The 22,978-nt window shown below is 44.3% G+C and overlaps 1 protein-coding gene and 1 long non-coding RNA gene across 2 annotated transcripts in view; both read left to right on the top strand.

Annotated features, from left to right (window-relative positions):
• LOC124606632 overlaps nucleotides 1-6,694 on the top strand; it is a 359,736-nt gene extending 353,042 nt beyond the window's left edge. The window contains exon 3 of the long non-coding RNA XR_006978702.1: nucleotides 6,580-6,694. This is a non-coding gene — a long non-coding RNA (uncharacterized LOC124606632). The remainder of the gene's footprint in view (nucleotides 1-6,579) is intronic.
• A 105-nt stretch (nucleotides 6,695-6,799) lies between these two features.
• The window catches only part of LOC124605938 (E3 ubiquitin-protein ligase RNF144A), a 133,487-nt gene continuing 117,308 nt past the window's right edge, over nucleotides 6,800-22,978 (top strand). Inside the window, exon 1 of the mRNA XM_047137897.1 lies at nucleotides 6,800-7,198. Coding sequence (XP_046993853.1) covers nucleotides 6,800-7,198 — 399 coding nt within the window. The remainder of the gene's footprint in view (nucleotides 7,199-22,978) is intronic.

Here is a 22,978-nt window from a genome sequence, read left to right as displayed (position 1 = left end):
TTCCTTAAAGAACGCAACAAAACCCACGCCTCAGAGCGCACGCCAAGAGATTCTACTACACGCAGAGATAGGGAGAGTTGACGTGTTGTCCAGTGCTGAAAGGAAATCAGCAATTGTTGCTTTGTCTGCGACCGCTGCATTATGCGAGTAGAAGGTGTCCCAGGAATAGTAGTCAATATTAAGGGGTACGGCAGGAACGCTCATTTGAGGCAGAAGACTACATTGTGGACGTGTGCCCTGTTCCGAATAGTTTGTTTTTGGGCTTCTGGGGCGCATGTATGTGTCTTACACACCCAACCACTTTGACGTTTTCTTCTAGTCCAACTTGCTTAGTTGCTTTCACCCTCTTTGCTGGGAATGTCTTTCTGCCATTAAACTAGCCCGTTGAATGCGCAGTTGTGCATGGTTTGTTGTGAATGAAGTAATGCGAGGGACTGAGAGTGTATTAGAGGGAAGCATTGCTTAACCGAATCTGTGTAGGCGCGCTGGCTAAAATACCACACATCTAAACTGATGAAGAAAATTCAGATAGGTGTGTGTTTACGACTTCTGAGATGGTAACGTTCCTGCTGCTGTCGAAGAATACCTTTGGCGCCATCCGACAGGTCGAGTTCCTGATTGTCGAGTGTTTACCAGAGTTACGATGTTTACTAACTGTGGTTCATGTATGCATATATGAACCTGACAATATATTTAATAATACGGAAAATAATTAACAGTGTACATTAAATGTGTTCCATCCCAGAAACCATTCAGAAGGAAGGAAGATTGGATTTAACGTCCCGTCGACATAGGTGTATTAGAGACGGAGCACAAGCTCGGATTGTGTCAAGGATGGGGAAGAAAATCAGCCGTGCCATTTCAAAGGTACCTTTCCAGCATTCGCCTGGAACGACTTGGAGAAATCACGGAAAACCTAAATTTGGATAGCCGGACGCAGGTTTGAACTGTCGTCCTCCCGAAAGCGAGTTCACTGCGCTAACAACTGCGCCACCTCGCTTGACGGAAAGCTTTCGGAATAGGGCGTGTGTCCACATGAAGTTTTTTGCTTCAAGTGATCGTTCGAGTCATATTCCTGAATATTGACCATTTCTCCTGGGACATCATGTACGCTGTGGCAGTGAACAGCGCAGAAAGAAGGAAACGTTCATTGTCGCTGAAAAAATTGATGAGTAGACGGAAGGAGAGGAAAAGCATATTTCTTCCAAAATAATTTCTTTTAGAGGACGAATACTCGTTTCGAAATTAATTGGTGATGGCTGAGGGTATTTACCGCTAACTTCTCGGCATTGTGCAGCAGAAACTATCGTAGCAGGACGACGTGATTTTGGAAAGCAGTTACTTCTTACGAGAAGTTATCGGCTATCCTGAAATTCCATGGCACTGGTGAAGGCAAACTTTACTTTTGGTACGTAGACATTCAGACTGCCGGCACCACTTCCCTTTTAGGCCTCAGTGACACGTCTTTCTCGGCAAACCCATAGCTTTTATTTTTATTTCTTCCACTGTTATATGCAGCCTACATTTTAACATACGTAGTATTACGTTCAGCGATGTATCACATTTGTTCTTGTTGTTATAATCTTTACTTCTAATGTCAAAAAGACACAGCTCAGCTCAGATTGTTTCATTAAACCAGTCACGTGTTCTTTGCACCCAAGTTGCCATATTGTGTGCTCTTTCTCCTGGAAATCACTTTGTCAATGCGTCACGGGAGCTCTGAAGTGCAGGTGTTTAACTCACCCACTTCTGCTTGAAATCTGAATTAGGCGTGGCTCAGGACAGTTATTAGGTAACAATTCGAAAGGAAATATAACGAAACGTCCATTGATCACTTAAGCACATTTGTTAGTATTAACATTTAAACATTACGCGTGTGCATTATTCCAAAACAAAAAAGAATCCTGTATCCTGTTCGCACAGAACAGTGCTGATGCATTACAACAGCTGCTAGACGTGGCGACCACCAACTCTGTTACAGACATTGTAGTTACGAAGCATGTTCTGGTACACACTTTCCATCCCACCGGGGGTCTCCTCAATGTCTAGTGTAGCAGACGTGGATGCGTTACACATATGAATTGAAACCGTCGACATGGGTTCCTATTCAAAATATTATGTACTCACTCCCGTCTACACCTTAGAAGTTTGTAACGGGAATTTCCGAACACCCTGTACATTTGCCATCGGTTGCTGCACGTTGGTCTATCGATAAACTCAGTCTTCGCACTCAAGTTTACACAAGCATTTTCACTATAATTGTGGGATAACGTTATTTGTAGAACTCAACTTTGCTTCACTGTCAGATTAAATCTCCAGACATCATGATCATTTCCAGATTGAATTATTCATAGCTTAGGAATTGAAATACATGAATGCGCCATTAATTCTTTAAATAAAATCCTAAATAGGGAGTCTGATACTCATTTTAAATGACCCTTAGGTGGGCGTGTCGCTAATGGCAGGATAACAAATGGAAGCTTATATTCTTTTGTGATGTTGTTTGATAACACGTAAGATGGTGGTGTTAGCAATTGTGGCTTGAACTTTTAGTGCCCATTGGTTGCCCGCATCAAAGGAGATATGGGTGTGCATGTGTGGGTTTCAATATTAGTTGTTCAAATGCCACCCATACTTTAAATAATGTGGAATTTCTATCTAAACTATAAGTTCTGCCACCTGACATGTTCTGCAACAAACGATTACGTGAACCACAAAACTTGAAAACGCATGAATCTACTGGTTTGTTGTAAAAAATTGCTTTAAGTGATATGTTGAGTAATTAGTTGAGCATCTAAATCAACAGCAATTCCACATTCTTGAAGCAGTTTGTGTGTACGTGTATGTATGTGTGTGAGTGTGTGTGTGTGTGTGTGTGTGTGTGTGTGTGGTGGAGTGTTCTTCTTTTTTGTGTAAGATATGTGGATAGCGCCTGAGCAATTGCGGTGGTATTTCTGGAATTATCGATAATAATAATATTAATCAATAATACTATGTAGAGCCTTACGTAGTTACTGCTGTTTCGTGCTGTTGATGAATTCATTTATCTATTTCGATTATTCCCATTTAAAGAGAGCGTTTGAACTTGAATTCCTTTATGATGATTGTTTCACTGTGTTGTTTCTTTCGCTCCGCTGTCCATTTGCACCCTGGTCTCTTCTGTGTTGTGGTGTCAAAGTTATGTTTTTTGATGATGTTCCTGAATTCAGTTCTATTTTCTGCATCGTTTACTGTTATGTGTGATTGTCTGAGCTCCTCTTCAACTTCTTTTATCCATTTTGTTTTTCCCCTGCCTGAGTTGATGACTTTAAGAATTCGCTTTGAAATTCTGTTTTCATTCATCCTGTGGATATGCCAGTAGAACTGCATTCTTCTTTTCCTTACTGTATCCGTAATCTTGTCTGTATATTTATATAATTATGATGTTGGTCTCTTCTTCCAGATTCCTTGCTCTTGTATCGGGCCAAAAATTTTCCTGAGAATTTTCCTTCCTTGTTTATCTATTTCTTTGATTTTAGTTTGCCCACCTATTTGTGTTGTTTCAGATGCATTCAGTGCCTCCAGAAGTACGACAGTGTTGTAGTGCCTCAATTGTGCGTTAATGGATATGGACGTTTTGTTATAATAGTTCCACGTGAGTTTATATGCGTTCTTTCCGTTGGATCTTCTCTATCTCTTCTATGGACCCTATCTGGTACGGATCCCACATTGCTGAGCAATATTCAAGCAGTGGGCGAACAAGCGTACTGTAACCCACTTCCTGTTTTCGGGTTGCATTTCCTTAGAATTCTTCCAATGAATCTCAATCTGGCATATGCTTTACCGACGATCAACTTGATATGATCATTCCATTTTAAATCACTCCTAATGCGTACTCCCAGATAATTTATGGAATTAACTGCTTCCAGTTGCTGACCTGTCATATTGTAGCTAAATGATAAGGGATCTTTCTTTCTATGTATTCACAGCACATTACACGTGTCTACATTGAGATTCAACTGCCATTCCCTGCACCATGCGTCAATTCGCTGGAGATCCTCCTGCATTTAAGTACAATTTTCCATTGTTACAACCTCTCGATATACCACAGCATCATCCGCAAAAAGCCTAAGTGAACTTCCGATGTCATCCACAAGGTCATTCATGTATATTGTGAATAGCAACGGTCCTACGACACTCCCATGCGGCACACCTGAAATCACTCTTACTACGGAAGACTTCTCTCCATTGAGAATGACATGCTGCGTTCAGTTATCTAGGAATTCTTCAATCCAATCACATAATTGGTCTGATAGTCCATATGCTCTTACTTTGTTCATATTAAACGACTGTGGGGAACTGTATCGAACTATCACAAGAGGCCGTAGTTTCCGAATTGTTCCAGAGAAACGTATAAAAATGATCTTCAGACGCGTTTTCCTTTCTGTAGGACTAGTAGTTTGTGTGTAACGAGCGAGAGAATATGTTAATATTTTGCGTGGTATTTCAAGGCGTTGTGGTAGGGGAATCTCAATTAGCCTGCATGAAATAACTGAATGACCGTCATATATTTGTTGCCCTTGGAAGCAGTTAGATAGGCAACCACCAATTGCACCCGGTTGAAGGTATAAGCTGTTTAGGAATGTATAGGGCGGGACAAATAGAACTGGCCCGGAGAACATTGTTCCAGGGTACAAAGAAACACATCAGAGGAAAGGAAGTAAAGTACACTACTGGCCATTAAAATTGCTACACCAAGAAGAAATGCAGATGATACACAGGTATTCATTGAACAAATATATTATACTAGAACTGACATGTGATTACATTTTCACGCAATTTGGGTGCATAGATCCTGAGAAATCAGTACCCATAACAACCACCTCTGGCCGTAATAACGGCCTTGATACGCCTGGGCATTCAGCCAAACAGAGCTTGGATGGCGTGTAGAGGTACAGCTGCCCATGCAGCTTCAACACGATACCACAGTTCATCAAGAGTAGTGACTGGCGTATTGTGACGAGCCAGTTGCTGAGCCACCATTGACCAGACGTTTTCAATTGGTGAGAGATCAGGAGAATGTGCTGGGCAGGGCAGCAGTCGAACATTTTCTGTATCCAGAAAGGCCCGTACAGGACTTGCAACATGCGGTCGTGAATTATCCTGCTGAAATGTATGGTTTCGCAGGGATTGAATGAAGGGTAGAGCCACGGGCCGTAACACATCTGAAATGTAACGTCCACTGTTCAAAGTGCCCTCAATGCGAACAAGAGGTGACCGAGACGTGTAACCAATGGCACCGCATACCATCACGCCGGGTGATACGCCAGTATGGCGATGACGAATACACGCTTCCAGTGTGCGTTCACCGTGATGTCGCCAAACACGGATGCGACCATCGTGATGCTGTAAACAGAACCTGGATTCATCCGAAAAAATGGCGTTTTGCCATTCGTGTACCCAGGTTCGTCGTTGAGTACACGATCGCAGGCGCTGCTGTCTGTGATGCAGCGTGAAGGATAACCGCAGCCATGGTCTCGGAGCTGATAATCCATGCTGCTGCAAACGTCGTCGAACTGTTCGTGCAGATGGTTGTTGTCTTGCAAAGTCCCCATCTGTTGACTCAGGGACCGAGACGTGGCTGCACCATCCGTTACAGCCGTGCGCATAAGATGCCTGTCATCTCGACTGCTAGTGATACGAGGCCGTTGGGATGCAGTACGGCGTTCCATATTACCCTCCTTTACACACCGATTCCATATTCTGCTAACAGTCATTGGATCTCGATCAACGCGAGCAGCAGTGTCGCGATACGATAAACCGCAATGGCGATGGGCTACAATCCAACCTTTATCAAAGTCGGAAGCGTGATGGTACGCATTTCTCCTCCTTACACGAGGCATCACAACAACGTGTCACCAGGCAACGCCGGTCAACTGCTGTTTGTGTATGAGAAATCGGTTGGAAACTTTCGTCATGTCAGCACGTTGTAGGTGTCGCCACCGGCGCCAACCTTGTGGGAATCCTCTGAAAAGCTAATCATTTGCATATGACAACATCTTCTTCCTGTCGGTTAAATTTCGCGTCCGTAGCACGTCATCTTCGTGGTGTAGCAATTTTAATGGCCAGTAGTGTAATATGTAGAGCCTTACGTAGTTACTGCTGTTTCGTGCTGTCAGTTAATTAATTTACAACTCGGAGAAGACATTTTCTTGAGATATTTAGGATTTGTGACGTATATGTATTACTTTTGTCATCAGCGTTGTACGAGATGGAGCGCTACATCTGTGTGTAGTGGGTGGACTATGTGAGGAACCTGTAACCTCTACCGCATTAAGGGAAGTAATTGAGGAACAGTAAAGAGCCTTACAAAAGTGTGATAGCAGTAACAGTCTTTTGAAACTAATTTAGTTTCGTGGCTGAAACAGAATCGAATAGCTTAGTTTTTGTCCCTGAAAAAATTTCATTTTACCCCCTCCCAGGTTGGGAACCACTGCACTAAGTGGACTGTTGGCCGGTGCATACGCAGCTGACGGATAAAGATAGCAGAGTGTTCGCGTCGGCTCGTTAGCTTACGTAGTGCGGTTTGTGTGCCCGCAGGCTGAGCCCGGTGGCTGCTATGGCCGTGTCTCCGGCGCCGCCGCCGGGCCGCGCCGGCGCGCAGAGCCCGCCGCATCCGCAGCCGCAGCCTCCGCCCCAGCGCCGGTGGCCGGCGGGCCGAGCCGGCGCAGCGCCGGCGCGCGCGGGCAGTAGCAGCCGCCTGCTGGCGTCGCGACGCGCCCCCGGCGGCCGGCCGGCCGGCTACGGCGCCGCCATCGCCATGCCGAGCAGCCTGCGCTCGCTGGTGAGCGGCCGCCGCGCCGCCACCGCCGGCTCGTCGGCCAGCCTCTACACCGAGTCGACGAGCGGCTCGTCGCCGCGCCTGTCGGCCATGCGCAAGTGCGAGACGGTGCTGGCGCTCGCCGAGGCGCCCGCGCTGCGCCCCGTCAACCGGCTGCGCGTGCCGCCGCCCGCCGGCGGAGGCGGGCTGTGCTCTCGCTGCTCATCCCTGCTCTCGCTCGCCTCGTCGTCGAGGTACTCGCTCAACACGGCTACGGCCAGCTTCGTGCCGCAGCCGCCGGCGCCCGCGCCCGCCCTGCTCTGCAAGCTCTGCCTGCAGGAAGTCCCGCCGCGACACGTCGTCCAGCTCGCAGACTGCGCCTGCGAGTACTGTATCGAGGTGAGTACCCCACAGTGATAAGCGGGTCGGGCCGTCAACTACAGTGTGATAGTATACGAGGTCTGTTCAAAAAATTCTGGAACTTTGTCCACAAAATTTTTCGCTCCTACGTTTTACTTATTGTGCACGGCCTCCTTCGAAATACTCTCCTCCACAATTGATACACCGCTCCCTACCCTGTTTCCACTTCCGGAAACACTTTTCTGGATCGCGTCAAGCGCCATCTGCGAATTTCTTTTATTTCGTCTATCGTTGCAAATCTTCGTGCTTGCAGCGGAGTCCGCTGAGGCCAGGACTGGAGAGTATGATGAGATAGCACATTGATTTCGTTTTTTGTGCAGTAGTCACGTACCAACAGGGATGAATGTACGGGTGTGTTATCGTGATGCAAGAGCCGTGAATTGTCTCGCCACATCTCAGGTCGTTTCATTCTCACATTTTCTCGCAGGCGTCACAACACATTCTGATAGTAACATCAAACATGGTTCAAATGGCTCTGAGCACTATGGGACTCACCTTCTGAGGTCATCAGTCCCCTAGAACTTAGAACTACTTAAACCTAACTAACCTAAAGACATCACACACATCCATGCCCGAGGCAGGATTCGAACCTTACCGTAGCGGTCTCGCGGTTCCAGACTGTAGCGCCTAGAACCGCACGCCCCCTCCGGCCGGCAATAGTAACATCGATTAACAGTTTTCCCCTGCGGCATGACTTCATGATCAACTAATCCTTCAAAGTCGAAGAAGACTATCAAGATGGCTTTGACTTTTGACCTGACCTGACGAGCTTTTTTTCGTCTTGAAAAACTTTTCCCGACCCATTGTGAAGACTGAACCTTAATCTCGAACGTGATAACCGCGGACTCATGTCTCATCACCAGTTGTGATTCTCTTAAGGAAAATCTCGTTTTCATTTGGGCGATTCAAAAGCTCTTAATAGAATGCGAGGCGAAGATCTTTCTGGTCTTGACACATGAGCCGTGGGACGAACTTCGCGGCAACACGATGCATTCCGCGTTGCTGTGTCAGGTTTTAAGATGTGATGCAAGTGAAATGTTACATTCTTCTGAAATGTCTCGGAATGTCAAGCACAAATTCATTGACGTTCCTGAAGAGCTTCGTCGGTAGACGTCGAAGGCCGACTTAAACGAGGGTCATCTTTAACTTCCATGATAGGGCGATAGGTCCGCTCTGTAAGTTGAGTCCAATGCATTTCCTGTAGTTTAGATACCGTTAGAGCTGCAGCATGCGGCCTTGCACTGTCGTGGAGCGGGACGACCTGTTGAATCGCTTAGTCTCGTCTTTTGCAGCGTTATGCATCCCTTACCTTCTTCAACAGCTCGCAGAACTACACAGCATTGTTTGTGCGTTGCTCATGCAAAAAAATCAATGAGCAAAATGCCTTGCTGGTTGGAAAAAAAAGTTGAAAGAACTGTGCCAGCTGACAGTCGAGTTTTGCCTTTCACTGGGGCTCCCAACTCTTTCCTCGCCACTACTTACTGGCTTGTTTGGATTCGGCAGTGAAGGACTGGAGCGACGTTTCGTCGCAGATGACGATCTGACTCAAAAATGGATCACTTTCTTCCTCAAACCGTGCTGTACGCCTCTGACAGACCTCCAAACGTCTCAACTTTTGATTTTCGGTCAAAAGACGGGTGACCATCTGGAACACACTTTGCGGAACTGTATGTCATTTTTGATGATCGCCTGATAGCTGCCATAACTTATTTCTAGCTGTTCTGCACTTTCTGATACCCTCGACCGCCGATAGCCTCCTAGAATGTCTCGAGCGCACAAATGTTTTCGTCTATAATGCTGGTCAGAGGATGACGATCGTGTTGTTGATTATGCCAGTCAAACACTCGCATCCTTGACAGTGTTTGCTCACCGAACTGCGCAGTCACTCTCTGGAAACTACCCGTATGTAACCACTGACCGAAAATCTTGCGCCTGTGACCTTTCCTCGACGTCGTGGCAGTGGTGCTACCTCGGTCGAGACGCACATTGCGACAGTGTCAGTACAGTGATCACTGTCTCGATCTGTATCCCATAGAAGGCTGAAATAGTTGTCCGGACCTGTCCACCTCTGTGCCTAGATTACCATAGGCTCGCCGGCTGGAGTGGCCGTGCGGTGCTAGGCGCTGCAGTCTGGAACCGAGCGACCGCTACGGTCGCAGGTTCGAATCCTGCCTCGGGCATGGATGTGTGTGATGTTCTTAGGTTAGTTAGGTTTAATTAGTTCTAAGTTCTAGGCGACTGATGACCTCAGAAGTTAAGTCGCATAGTGCTCAGACCCATTTGAACCATAGGCTCAACAGGTTTTGACTCCTTCGAGCCCTCCGAAGTCTTCGTCCATCGCACCCACAAATACACAGTCCAGTTACATTAATCTGAACACCGCTTATGTACAATGTCAACGTGCGATAACCACTCACAGACGGCGGGCGGCAGCATTAGCAATTTGGGGGTGGGGGGTATGTAAAGAATGCCGAGAAGACACAGAAAGCAGTGCGGTCATTGTCTTAATGCAGATATATAGCGATTTATCTGACGTCCAAAAGGGCACGATCATAGACTTTCGGGCCTAAGGCGGAAGCATTTTCGAAATGGCTAAGTTTGTGGATTGTTCTCGTGCTGCGATGATTAAAGCATACCGTGCATGGCAAAGTGGAGCTATACAGACCTGGTGCCGAGGCAACTATGATGTACCAAGGGCCAGTGATGACAGGGCCAAGCGACGGCTGCGGAGATGTATATTGGTGAATAGACGCTCAAGCGCAACTAGTGAGCAGCTGACGAACCATACGAACGGACTACCAACGGTGTTTCCTCAACCGACTTTCAGGGAATGTTGCTGCATATGGGTCTCCGGAGCAGGCACCTGCTTCAAGCACCCATCTTGATTGCTGTTCATCGGCGACAAAGGCTGAAATTGGAACGCCAATCCGCAACTGGACGTCCCCATTGAGTAACGGCTGGTGGCCTTTTCAGATGAATCACGTCTTATGCTCCATCAGACAGATGGCGTTTTGTGTGCACGGCGTAAAACACCCCCCGCCCCCCAACAATCATCAGAAGGTCCCAGCGTGGAAGAGTGAACTCTATGATGTGGGAAATGTTTTGTTTTGTGCCGTTCCCTGGGTAATCTCGTGATTCTGCTAGGCACAATGGATCAACAAAAATATGCATCCATCCTTGGGGACCACGTCCACCTCTACTTGCAGTTTGTTTTTCCTCCGCAAGATGGCACCTATCAGCAAGCCAGTGTAACATGTCATACATCTCACAGTGTACGTGCGTGGTTCGAAGAGTACCATGCTGAGTTTACCATTTCCCCAGGCTACCGAACTCCCGGTTTTAAACGCAATCGAGAATCTCTGGGACCACCTCGATCGGGCTGTTCGCGCCATGCATCCTCATCCGAGAAACGTATCGCGTCGTGCCACGATACTAGAGTCAGCAAGGCTCCACATCCCAGTCGGTACCTTGCACATCCTCATTTGCTCTCTTCATGTTCGTCGCTTCCCGCGCCAGGGTTCCCGGGTTCGATTCCCGGCGGAGTAAGGGATTTTCTCTGCCTCGTGATGACTGGGTGTTGTGTGATGTTCTTAGGTTAGTTAGGTTTAAGTAGTTCTAAGTTCTAGGGGACTGATGACCATAGATGTTAAGTCCCATAATGCTCAAAGCCATTTGAACCATTTTTTCCTGCACGTCTCACAATGGCCCACGCTACAATAGGTGGTTATTCAGGCTTTTGACCAGTGGTCACATTAATGTGAGTCGACAGTGTACATTACTACTGGTGTTGACTTGATTTCTCGCACCACACTTGAGTAACCGTCGAGGACACTTACACGTTACCTCCACCATACATCTCGCACTGCCTGAAAATGCCCGTTACCCAGAGATCGTGTAGTCACAAACATTTTTGTAGATAACCAGCGTGAGGTCGGCCAAGATCATAGTTAGGTCCCAGACAGCAACTCTGTTACTGGTGTCTCCCAAGTGTGACCTGACACTTTAGACGACCTCAACACTTACCCCCATACCTCCCTACTGAGGAAGACACTAGTGTTGGTATCATTATTCTAACCACATTGGACAAGTCACTAACGAGGATGCTTTCGCCCAACCTCTACCACACTCTTCTGGAGAACGACTGTTACTTTGTTCTTGGGATTGCGTAATTTTCCGATAGTTTTATGGTTAAATGTCTTGTAATCTGCCAAGGGACTTTGTCGTGTCCACACTGGGCCTCAGATACTAGTGAATCACAAGTCACCATGTGGCCCAACAGCTTAAACAACTGTACCCCTTGTTGTATAGTGACACACCCACATATCACTTTTGTTATCAAAATTACTCTCACTTCGTTCGGCTATTAACCACCAAGGATGCTATGGCGAACTTCTTCTGAACAGTGTATGCTGTCCGTAACGTCCGTTTCCCTACAGAACGCCCAACATGGGGAGTGAGTTGTACAAGCAAGCGTCTTGGGTCATTACCGTGGAATGTACCAAACTGACTCTCGGGCAACTAGTGAATCCCCAGAAATAATGATCTCAGCCAAGTTACTCACATCCCATCGTCCGGACCGTTGCGTCCTCTCCTCCGCGACTTAGTCGACATAATTAGACATGGCCTCTCACAGATAAGACAGCCTGAAGATTAACCAGGCTAAGAAGTCAGGAGGGTACCCATATAACATTGGCTGCAATTTTCTTCCCTTTGATACGAACGAAGGAAATTCGGTTGATAATCATACGAGATGCGGTCCATTAACGCACGCGCAGAGATGCCCCCCTTTGTCACCATACCCTAAGTGACACAGTTTCTGGGCTGGGCTGGACCCGTCATCATATTTGACATGGAAGGTATCTTGATTCGCGACATAGCGAAGTCTGACCGCAGTTTTCGCCTGTATGTGGCGCGCCTATCACACAGATTTTGTTTATTAAACTGATTGCACTTGAAATACCTAAGTTAACTTCATTAGTGATTGTTTAAGATGTGCGGAAGAAACCGCGAGTAACATTTGGAGGCATCTGTGGATTCAAAGGCGCGTAATATGTTGAAGACAAATCCTTAAAAATACTGCATTTCTTCCTAGACAGAAAATCATTGTAACGTACTGGAAGTGTTGTCAAATTTTGTTTTTCTACTTTGTTTACTTTCCTATACTTTTTTTGCTTTCTTATAATTCATCTCAGTTTTCTGTGACATGATCGGTGGAAATGCACATAGACATTAATTGAGTAACACATTGTAGGGTTTTATACTTTTAACCACCGACGGCACGTTTCTCGAAATTTTGTTGTAATAGATTGTACTGAAATGACGCATAATATGACACAGCACCTACGTATAGTATATTTTCATAGTACTTTATAATTCAGTTTTAGCACTTTGGTTTTGTCAGCTGTGATGCCACATGGCGCCTCCTCTACTCCGCGTGTGTCCGAGAAAGCTGTCTCGCATCCCGTTGGTTTACGTTTCATAGCATATTGTCGAAATATGACAGTATCCGTTGCGTCTTTCACATGTGTGAAAACTTCGCAGAGCGAAATTCCACCTTATGGTGTCGTATAGCAGTGAGAAAAAAAAGAAAAGACAAAGAGAAGAGGGGGAAAAACATAGAGGCTAAACCCTCAGCATTCGGGAGCTTCTCCGGAGCTGTCAAATATTCTTACCCACATAAGGATAATTATTTAAGACAAACAATGTCGGACATTCAGATTAGGTAAGACATGCCTCAAGTGAACAGCCTTATCGTAAAATCCGAGTGGCTCGTGGAAGTTAATACTGTTTGATTTCTTGTGACGCTTGGCTTTCGCACTACCTTTAAGCTGTTATCGCGGGAATTCCGTTTTCTGAGGTCCTAATAACGTTGAAACGGACCAGTAAGGAGTTTAAGTGGTGAATGTTAACTGTGCTTAATTTCTGACAGAGTGGCCTGATCTGCATCTGGAGTGTATCTGAGTGCAGTCAGATAGGCACAGTGTTCGTATCAATGGGGTAGCAGTTACGACTTATTGCTGCCCCTAACTCAAGCGAGGCTGGCTGCCTTTACCTATACAGTGTCGTAAGTGTAGAAAGTTTATGAGGGTCCCACGATACTTGTCTCCTATGTTGACTGCGGCGTAATTAAATGGCGTTGCTGAAGTCGCGTGCGTAGCACATCGTCCGGGCCACGCGTACTACCTCAGTTTATGCTTGCTGTGCAACTTCTTGTACATAGAAGAGGAAGGCTCCCTACGCATTCACTGATTTCCTTCGAGCCGTCCAGATGTAGCCTTTTGGCCGAGAGTGCCTAGAGAAGATTTATTTTTTAATCAGACTTGCATGCGACATAAATGAGTTTGGTATACCGTATGCTGCAGCGGCATAACGACCCTTTGTTGTCAGAAACAGCTAAACGAATTGTCAGATCTTCGACAAGAAGTCCTCACGGACAGTGTAATCCGACGCAATTCCCAGACAGACTCTAGAAGGTTGCCTTTAAATAATTGAAGAAATGGAGCGGCATACATGTGATTATTGCACCAGACCTCAGTGCGTAGCGTGTTAGTCTTGCAACAGTAGAGTCGATGGTATAATTCGTGTTAGGAACATTTTTTTTACTTTTATTTGAGTTCTATATTTATTTTCAATTGGGAGTATTATTTAACATACGTTGGATCATAATTTTTTACAATGATTACATCTCACTATTTTTAATTTAATTGCGTGGAAATAAAATGAAATTTTATACAGAGATATGAACTGCCAGATTGTTCAATTATACATATATAACTTTTTTTTTATTTTCTGTTTGATGTTTCGTGTTTTTTGTACCAAATTTTAATTCATAGTGCGTAGTCTCAATGGTGTATGCTCAATAATTAAAATTAAAAATTACTATTGAAGATTTGTTAATTTATTTATTAATATTTCAAGTAGATAATAAATATAGAAACCAGTAAAAATTTAAAAAAAATACTCCTAGCGCCTTTACAGTTACAATATTCGTAGGCTACGCACACAGCTACCAGCCGTCGATCTGTTGACAATTCTGTACTTTAAGGCGCCCCAAAATCGTATTCAGAGACGCTCCTTTTTTAGGTTGTTTGAGAAATGCGTCGTAATCTTTTAGGAAATTGATTTCCAGGATTGACGTAATATGAACAAAATCGAAAGGAGCCAGTCAGTAAGATCTCGTTGTTAATAGTGTATGTGGTAAAGGCGACTGCGACCTTTGGGACAATGAATTGGCAGATAAGCTCGATAAATATTTTATAATAATGGCTTGTCAAGGAATGAGAGGGGAATATAATTTTAAAAATGTAACCGAAAGTTTAACGATTTGTATTTTTGAAGAAGATTGTTTTAGAGAAACTTCATGCGACAATATTACTAAATAGCCATTGTGTGGGAAAACGTGGATATGTGGATGGAGTTGGCAGGACGCACATCGGCAACTATGAACATGAAGTACAGGGCAGTAACAATGTTCGTGACGTTTCTCCACACTGGAGAAGGATACGTTAGGCTGCGATCGTGTATTAAGATGCAAAATTCACCGTGCAAGCCAGGACCTGCGATCTTATACAGGGTGAATATGAATGAAACCGTCAGGATTTAATAAATATTTTAACTTCTTGAGTTCGGACGTAGTAAGCTACACTGTTGTTATTTCTCACATTTAGTTTCATTGAAACAGAGCTGTAATACACTGAAACTCCAAAATAAGTATGTATATAATAGCTGCATGGTGTACCACCACTCCCCCTCCCCTTATACAGCGAAGTATTCACATTGTTTTTCTGCGCCCACTGTGGTAAGTTAGGACAAGTACTCTTTTGTAATAGATAAACTGCGAGGATGTTAGATTCTTTAAGGGTCACCACTCAGTTAACAATTGAAAATTTTGAAGTTCCAAATGTCATGTAAAATTTTTAAAGGTGGTATGGCAGACTCAATAAAAAGACGGTTGGATAATGTCATGAGAGATCATTTGCGGAGGACAACTTAAAAGAGAAACAGCGATAAACAATCGAACGATTACAGATCCAACGGATACAGTTTTTGCTCCAAATTACCACTTATGAACGCAATACGTGGACAATAAAACCGCTGTACTTGAAAATATTGATTAGGGTTGGGTCCACAGCCTTTGTGTGGTTTTTGAATATTGTCATTCCGCTCATGGCTACAGCCACAAGCGGCGTAGCTACATTATCGGTTACGAAACTACTTGTTGCGAATTATATTAACGACAATTTTAGATTGCCGTATCTGAACATGCAGAAATATGACATGTGTAGCAACTTTTTATGTGTGTTGAAACACTGGTAATATTAAATATGGGTGCCTTTCTGTTCGATGGCCATATGTTTAAAGAACTGACCACTTGAAATGTTTTGCCTAGGTGATATGTTTTTAAGTTAGTAGAAACACCGTACCAACTCCAATAGTTTCGTATTACGGAAAACATCAATCCTTGGTTGGGGGCAATGCTGGTGTCTTTTGAGCCACCAACGACTTGCAGTTAATCTTGCAGTATCACCTTCGGATACGTTGCAGCAGCTTGTGGTTGAAATGCCGCCATTCAGGGCCACTGCCGAGGAAGTAGTTCGCGTTGTGGCCGAGCGTTTCTAGGTGCTTCAGTCTGGAACCGCGCGACCGCTACGATCGCAGGTTCGAATCCTGCCTCGGGCATGGATGTGTGTGATGTCCTTAGGTTAGTTAGGTTTAAGTAGTTCTAAGTTTTAGGGGACTGATCACCTCAGCTGTTAAGTCCCATAGTGCTCAGAGACACTTGAATTTGTTCGCGTTGTCAGCTGTTGCAACTAGCGGTGACGCATCTTTGCCTTAGATTTGCTCCTTCCGTGCTGCCACAAGGGCAGCGTCTCGCGTGAATCATCTGGGTTGAACCGCTTTTCACCGGTTGAGATACACGAGACGGAGTTCCCTTCACAAACAGCTCTCACCCCACTGCACTAGCAGGGAACTCATATCAGTGCTTCCTTCTGACTTCGCGGCCAAACGTCAGTTTTGTGATAAACGTTAACTAAATCACCGTGTAAGCGAACGCTTGTCGTTAAGTACAGTAAAGTTGTTATAAGGAAAGGCAGCGTTTACCTTTTCATTGGAGCTTTGTTTGTTAATTAATGCGGTATGTACGAAGTACTGCCAGATGAGATGCTCTCGACGAAAGCCATTAAAAATCCTCTGGGGATGGAAAACTTTTAGATTTCTAATACGATACGTTATCTGCTGACGTAATGAACTACCAAAATCGAGCATTATAACCTGTTTCCATTAAAACCGCTGTAAACGAAATGTGCCTTATCAGTAAAGACAGTCAGCGCCTATTATCGTCGAATATGTTGTCATAATGACTGAAGCACGTTGATTACCGTAAAGGTATACGTCTGAGTAGTTTGTTGATACGTGCTTATACTTTGACTTACTAGCCCAATTCAAATTCTCCGACCTTTGTATTTCTGTCTTTGACCCTTCTGTATGTAGACCACTTAACTGAATGAGTCAAGCCTGCATTAAGCTTCCAGAAAAGACGTTATCACTGCCATACAGTTCGTAGTCGGATGTACTGATTTATTACACGCAGTTTTCTAGGAGGCTGTTGATGAGAAAGAGACGATATGGAAATCGCTCGTGAAGCCTGTCAAATATAATTGGAAGGTTTGTGTTCTTGTAACGGGTTCCCATTTCGAATTGTGGTTTCCCGCAGGTGCGTCAAGTCGAAAGGCTGTGTATATGCCGTAACAGATCAAAAACACTGCAACTAGACGGTATCAATTTTTTTGACGGACGAAGAAAGTATCACGTCATCTGCAGAGATGCTGATAAAAAAAAGATTTCTTAGAAGCGTAGCGAATTATGTTTTGCGAGTGAGACATGATAAGTAGATGCATCCACTTGTGATAAGTCATTACGACAGATGTGAGACGATCACGCTCTGCTATCTCGATTGCCATACGCCTGCATCGTGACCAGGTAAGTATTGAAGCATTTCTATCTGCGTTCTTTGAATGCTCTTATAAAACATTAATATCGTCTGTTATTACCACGGCTTCTATTGCCTTTCTCCAGCGTCTCCTATTTTCTTTCTCCTCCAGACATTCACATATTGGCTGCCACCCACCAATACACTCGCTTCGCCCCTTCGTCGTTTTTTAGTCACACACATTGAAATTCAGAATTCATCCATCTTCGTTTTCACAGCAATTCACCGATCTCAGTTTTAGGAGCGACCTGTGAAAGCTCCGTCGAGTCTGCGTTGTCTTGAGAGAGACTTTTGGCTTCGTTAGCGTTTGTTCGTAGCAAACACAAATTACATCCCACTCGATGTTCGTTGTAGAACATTGCCGTTATTTAAGTTGGTACGCATCGACGTGAAAAGTCTCATTTTTCACTTTGTGGACTTCGCATCGGAAGTAGGATATGAAAGGGAACGACAAAAAAAAATGGCTCTGAGCACTATGGGACTTAATAGCTGTGGTCATCAGTCCCCTAGAACTTAGAACTACTTAAAGCGAACTAACCTAAGGACATCACACACTTCCATGCCCGAGGCAGGATTCGAACCTGCGACCGTAGCAGTCGCGCGGTTCCGGACTGAGCGCCTAGAACCGCGAGACCACCGCGGCCGGCAGGGAAAGACATCTCGGGAAGACAAGGTGGTGTCACTTGTTTCGAGATGAAAAAAAAAAGATGTCGGTAGTAGATCCTATAAACACGTCAAATGGATTTATTGTCAAATGCCACGCGAGAACCGGTATCTGGCGTAAAAATGTTGTAGATATCCGAGAACAACGAGGAAACAAATTAGGACTCGAGAGGGACTTTCAGAATCCTGCGATTCCTCTCCATGTCATAAAGAGTAAAAATATTAGACACTTAAACAACTACTAATGTGTCCTTATTGCTAGTAAGACATCCAGTATTTCTTACCTAGTATAGACGTGCGACACTAGTCTACTTTCATCCTTTTTTATCGAAAGTTTTTCAGCAACATGTCGACTATTGGTCTCTAGAGCATGACATCGTCGTCCCCAGGGATCTCGTTCACTGCCTTCCATCGTCATATACGTAATTTTGTAATCTGGAAAAGTTCCATACGTTGTTAACGCGTCACACCACCTGTTCACGTTGTTTCGGTCACATAATTTGATTTACTGGCGGGAAGAGGCACGATTAGACAGTTTTTGTTTTATTACGGGTGCTGCGTATGATCATGCCCCGAACGAACACTGCGAGACTGATGCCGAGTGGAGCGGCGCCAATAAACGAACGGCGTAAAGCGATGAGCCTACCAGTGCAGTGTTACTGCGGCCACCGTCATCACTGCTAGCCACTGTTCTCGGCAGTGTGTGCGGCAGTGCATTTCCGGGTCAGAACTGTTCACAAGAGCCACATTATTGCCACAAAACGGACGAAAGCGAGCTACTAGAAGGGAGAAGAGCTAAGATAAAAAAAGAGAAATCTATGTTTGTGGCTGTGTTCCTTTTTAAGTAAGCGAACTGCTTCCCAAACGTCAACTGAAGGTGGATACACAGTCCTTCCAGAATACAGAAACACGATTATAAATTGATCATAAAAGAAATAGGTGGAAGCAATGACTACTGTGAGAGACTGTATTCCGATTTACAACAACTAGATTGACGGTCACCCTTCGAGTTTTGGCTACTGGTGAGTCATACACAAGTTTGCTATACCTAGCTTTGAAATGCAGTTTTCATCGATATGCCTCTTGATACAGTACCAGACTTCACAAGGCTTTGGTGTAAGGACTCAAGGAATTCAAACGTTAATTTGAAATAACAATCAAATGTTTTCTGTTCATGTTTTGTTTGGATCACCAGCACACTGACAGAACTAGGAACTTCATAAATGCACTACATCTGCCACCAGTGTCATAGCTCATAGCTTCTCAGGTGTGCATTTTAGAGCCCAAGTTTACTAGACATTTTTTCTTGTTTTGGTTCATTCTACCACCTCTAAAAGTTACATAGCCTACATTCTTAGCAACAACAGCACTGGTGCATGTATTTCACTGTCAGAACTGTTTTCCCTTACAACTTTCGACTCGTTCGTTTCCGGTACAAAGTATCTTACCTCAAATTAATTCATTTATCCTTCTCCATCATCCTAGACAGTTTGTAACATCATCACGGAATCGCCCTGTATATGCATACGAGGTCCCGGCGCCTGTAACGTTGGCGCTCTGTAGTGTCGTTGGATGACGTTTCCAGACACGGGCTCCCATTCAAAATGTTATGTATTCACTCCACGCTACAGGTCTTAGAATTTTGTAACGGGAATTTCCGAACACTTTATATCACTAGACGTGGGAGGGGGCATCTTAAGTTACAACGTTTCCCATTCCCCTCCCCCTCTCCATCAGGCCAGCAGACTTGTCTGGAGCACAAAAAGAAGCTAAACAAATTGCAGGTTAGACTAGCAAACAAGTCTGCACCTCAAGGCCGTCTGGCGTATTTATCAGCGGCGCCCCCGGACACGCGGACTAATTTTACGTCGGGGCTCGATACGTCTCCTTCCTGGAGACGTGGCGGCGGCCCGTTTCGCTTCTGGCAGTTGCCCCCGGCCCCCTCCAAGCCGTATGGGTTATTGATTCAGCGCGTGGCTCCTATCCGAACCACGCCCACCGCACCTTCGTCTTAAAGTAATACCGTGGATCTGCCGCCTCTCATACCTGCGACATCCGCCGCTGCAATATCTGAGCTAGGCTTACCTAGCACGTAAACATCTGCGAACAGCTTGCTCCAAGATGTAACCTTGAGGTGGATTCGCCCTAGACGAGAAACCGAGCGGAGTGCTGTAGCGGTAATACACTGGACCCATATTCGGGACTCCTTGTATCCACGTATAGCTTTTCGTGATGTCCCCAAAACGCTTAAGGCGAATGCCGTGATGCTTCTTTCGAAAGGGCAGGAGCAATTTCAGTTCCTATCGTTCTTCTGTCTCATCTCGTGCGACGTCGCTAATAAACTGGTCGTCGATGGCACACTGAAACCTAATCTTGCTTTACACGGCGTCACGTCTTGTCGCAGTGCCCTGTTATTTATTTATTGTATGATAACAGCAAAAACTAGATCTATTAGCCAACTACGTAGAACAAACATACGGTAAGGTGGGGTAAATCCGACCCAGTATATTCTTGTGGCTATAAAACGCCTATCCGAGGTCAGATCTTAACGTTATATACGTTAAATTATAGGTAATATAAAGAAGCAACTGTTTGTAAAATATTTTTGTTGTACCATCAATAGTTTTTGAGATATCCGTATTTTAAGAAACGTCCATTTTTGGCATTTGTAAAAATGTTGGGGTAAATCCGACCCCCTATTTGTTTTGGTTGATTCTGCACAGAAATAGTTCTAAATGAACGGTATTTTGGGAAATAATTATAAGCAATTATGTTTTTACATAAATTAACAAAATGTATTAAAAAATAACATGGTTTAGAGTACTAAATGTGCTGAAAGTTAATAGAATGTAAATTTTAATTGAAAAAAGATGATTTCATTGCACGGCGGTGCCACAGCAATGTCGATCTTGGAATGTTAAAATCACAAGCAACAGCTCGTAAAGATATCCCATTTGCATTGCAGCAACTGCTCGGCGAATACCGTTTTGATTGAGTTTTGTCGTTTTTCATTTGTAATTTCATACCATTTTCCTAAAAATAAACAAAAATTCACTTTGTTTCCATGAATAAATAATTCTATACACATAAACGATAAAATATATGCGGTCGGATTTACCCCACCATTTTTCACTTAACACACATAGAAACAATTTACACGAAATTTCCAACAAAAAAAATGGCTCTGAGCACTATGGGACTTAACTTCTGTGGTCATCAGTCCCCTAGAACTTAGAACTACTTAAACCTAACTAACCTAAGGACATCACACACATCCATCCCCGAGGCAGGATTCGAACATGACCGTAGCAGTCGCGCGGTTCCGAACTGAGCGCCTTAACCGCGAGACCACCGCGGCCGGCAAAATTTCCAACAAGAACGATGCATACACTGAATAGGTCACTAAATGCACTACAAAATCACTTACAGTTTGTTTTGCGATCGTTTTATTTAAAAGGTAAATCTAGTGATGCAATGTGCACAATAATTAAATTGAAACAATCGGAAACACACTTGTTGTCTTTCGAGCGTCTAAATGTCAAATGCAGCAAAGCTGTCAAGGTTACACTTTCGTTATTTCGAATGTACTAAATAGTAACACTAATGCGAAATCGCTCCGCTTTGCCGTTTCTCACAAATAGAGGGCGGTCGGGTTTACCCACCCGGCCGGATTTACCCCACCTTACCCTATACACTGAGGTGACAAAAGTCGTGGAATAGCGATATGCACATATACAGGTGGCGATAGTATCGCGTACACGAGGTATAAAAGGGCAGTACATTCGCGGAGCTATCATGTATAGTCAGGTAATTCAGGTGGAAAGATTTCCGACGTGATTATGGCCGCACCACAGGAATTAACAGATTTTGAACGCGGAAAGGCAGTTGGAGCTATCCCCACGGGGAGAATACAAAATTTCGGGCATTACCTGTCGCCGCGCACAACACAGTTGGGGTTGGGTTGTTTGGGGAAGGAGACCGGACAGCAAGGTCATCGGTCTCATCGGATTAGGGAAGGACGGGGAAGGAAGTCGGCCGTGTCCTTTCAAAGGAACCATCCCGGCATTTGCCTGCAGCGATTTAGGGAAATCACGGAAAACCTAAATCGGGATGGCCGGACGCGGCATTGAACCGTCGTCCACAACACTTTGGCTGACGGCTTACATCTAACGACCGAGAGTGCTGTGATGTTACAAAATAGAAGTGATGTTGCTATTCAATGGAAAGTTGGAAATTGAGATTTAACTAACTGTTTTATCAATCACAATTGGCGTAAGAATCATGGATTGACCATTGTCATAAAATATTGCATTATGAGATGTGAATAGTTTTTACTTGCGGTTTCGCGTGGCTTGAGGCAGTCACAACTAGCGTGCTATTGATTAAGAAGTTGCGTTATCGTCTTTCTAATTACTTCATGATCGTAGATACGATCATACCCGGTAGTGAAGTTATTGTTATGACAAAAAAATTTCCTAAGGGACCAGAAAGTTCTTAAGGGCGCAAAAACAACTGTAACATCACACAAAAGAGAAATTCAATATTAAAGCTGATGCAAGAAGACGATAAAACAGTTTTCTTTTTATCAATGTAACACGCACATTAGACTGCTGATCTTGGTGTCTGTAATATTAGCAAAATGCATAATTAAAATGAAAATAATACTGAGGAGATAATAGGAATGAGCACTGCTAAATGATTCAGTATTCCCAGAACAAATATTTATTATAACTAAAACATATATCGTACCTTAAGCTTAATACAACAATGACGGTAGATTTTTATGTCCGTATCATGTCCATTTAGCGCTCTTTTATATAGCCATTGTCTTCTTTGAGTCGCTCGTGCGTCGTCACGGTAAGTTATAACAGTTCTTTACACTTCACTCAACTCAGACATACACGTTTTTATACATTTAGTAAAAATTAGATCAGACTGCCACAAATCTGCGTCCGTCTTACTTCAGAAAAACAGTACAAGTCTTCTTAGCGCTCAAGGCTTCATTTGTTCTCCAGCGAACAAAATAGTGAAGGATCGCATATCCATCCGTACTTTTCTGTTTATATTGCCGCCCAAAGACGACGAATTACATTATCTAGAAAATT

The sequence above is a fragment of the Schistocerca americana genome, chromosome 3, assembly GCF_021461395.2.
Source record: "Schistocerca americana isolate TAMUIC-IGC-003095 chromosome 3, iqSchAmer2.1, whole genome shotgun sequence".
NCBI lineage: Eukaryota > Metazoa > Arthropoda > Insecta > Orthoptera > Acrididae > Schistocerca > Schistocerca americana.
Note: the sequence above shows the minus strand (reverse complement) of the source record. Positions and strands in the feature narration are given on the sequence as shown.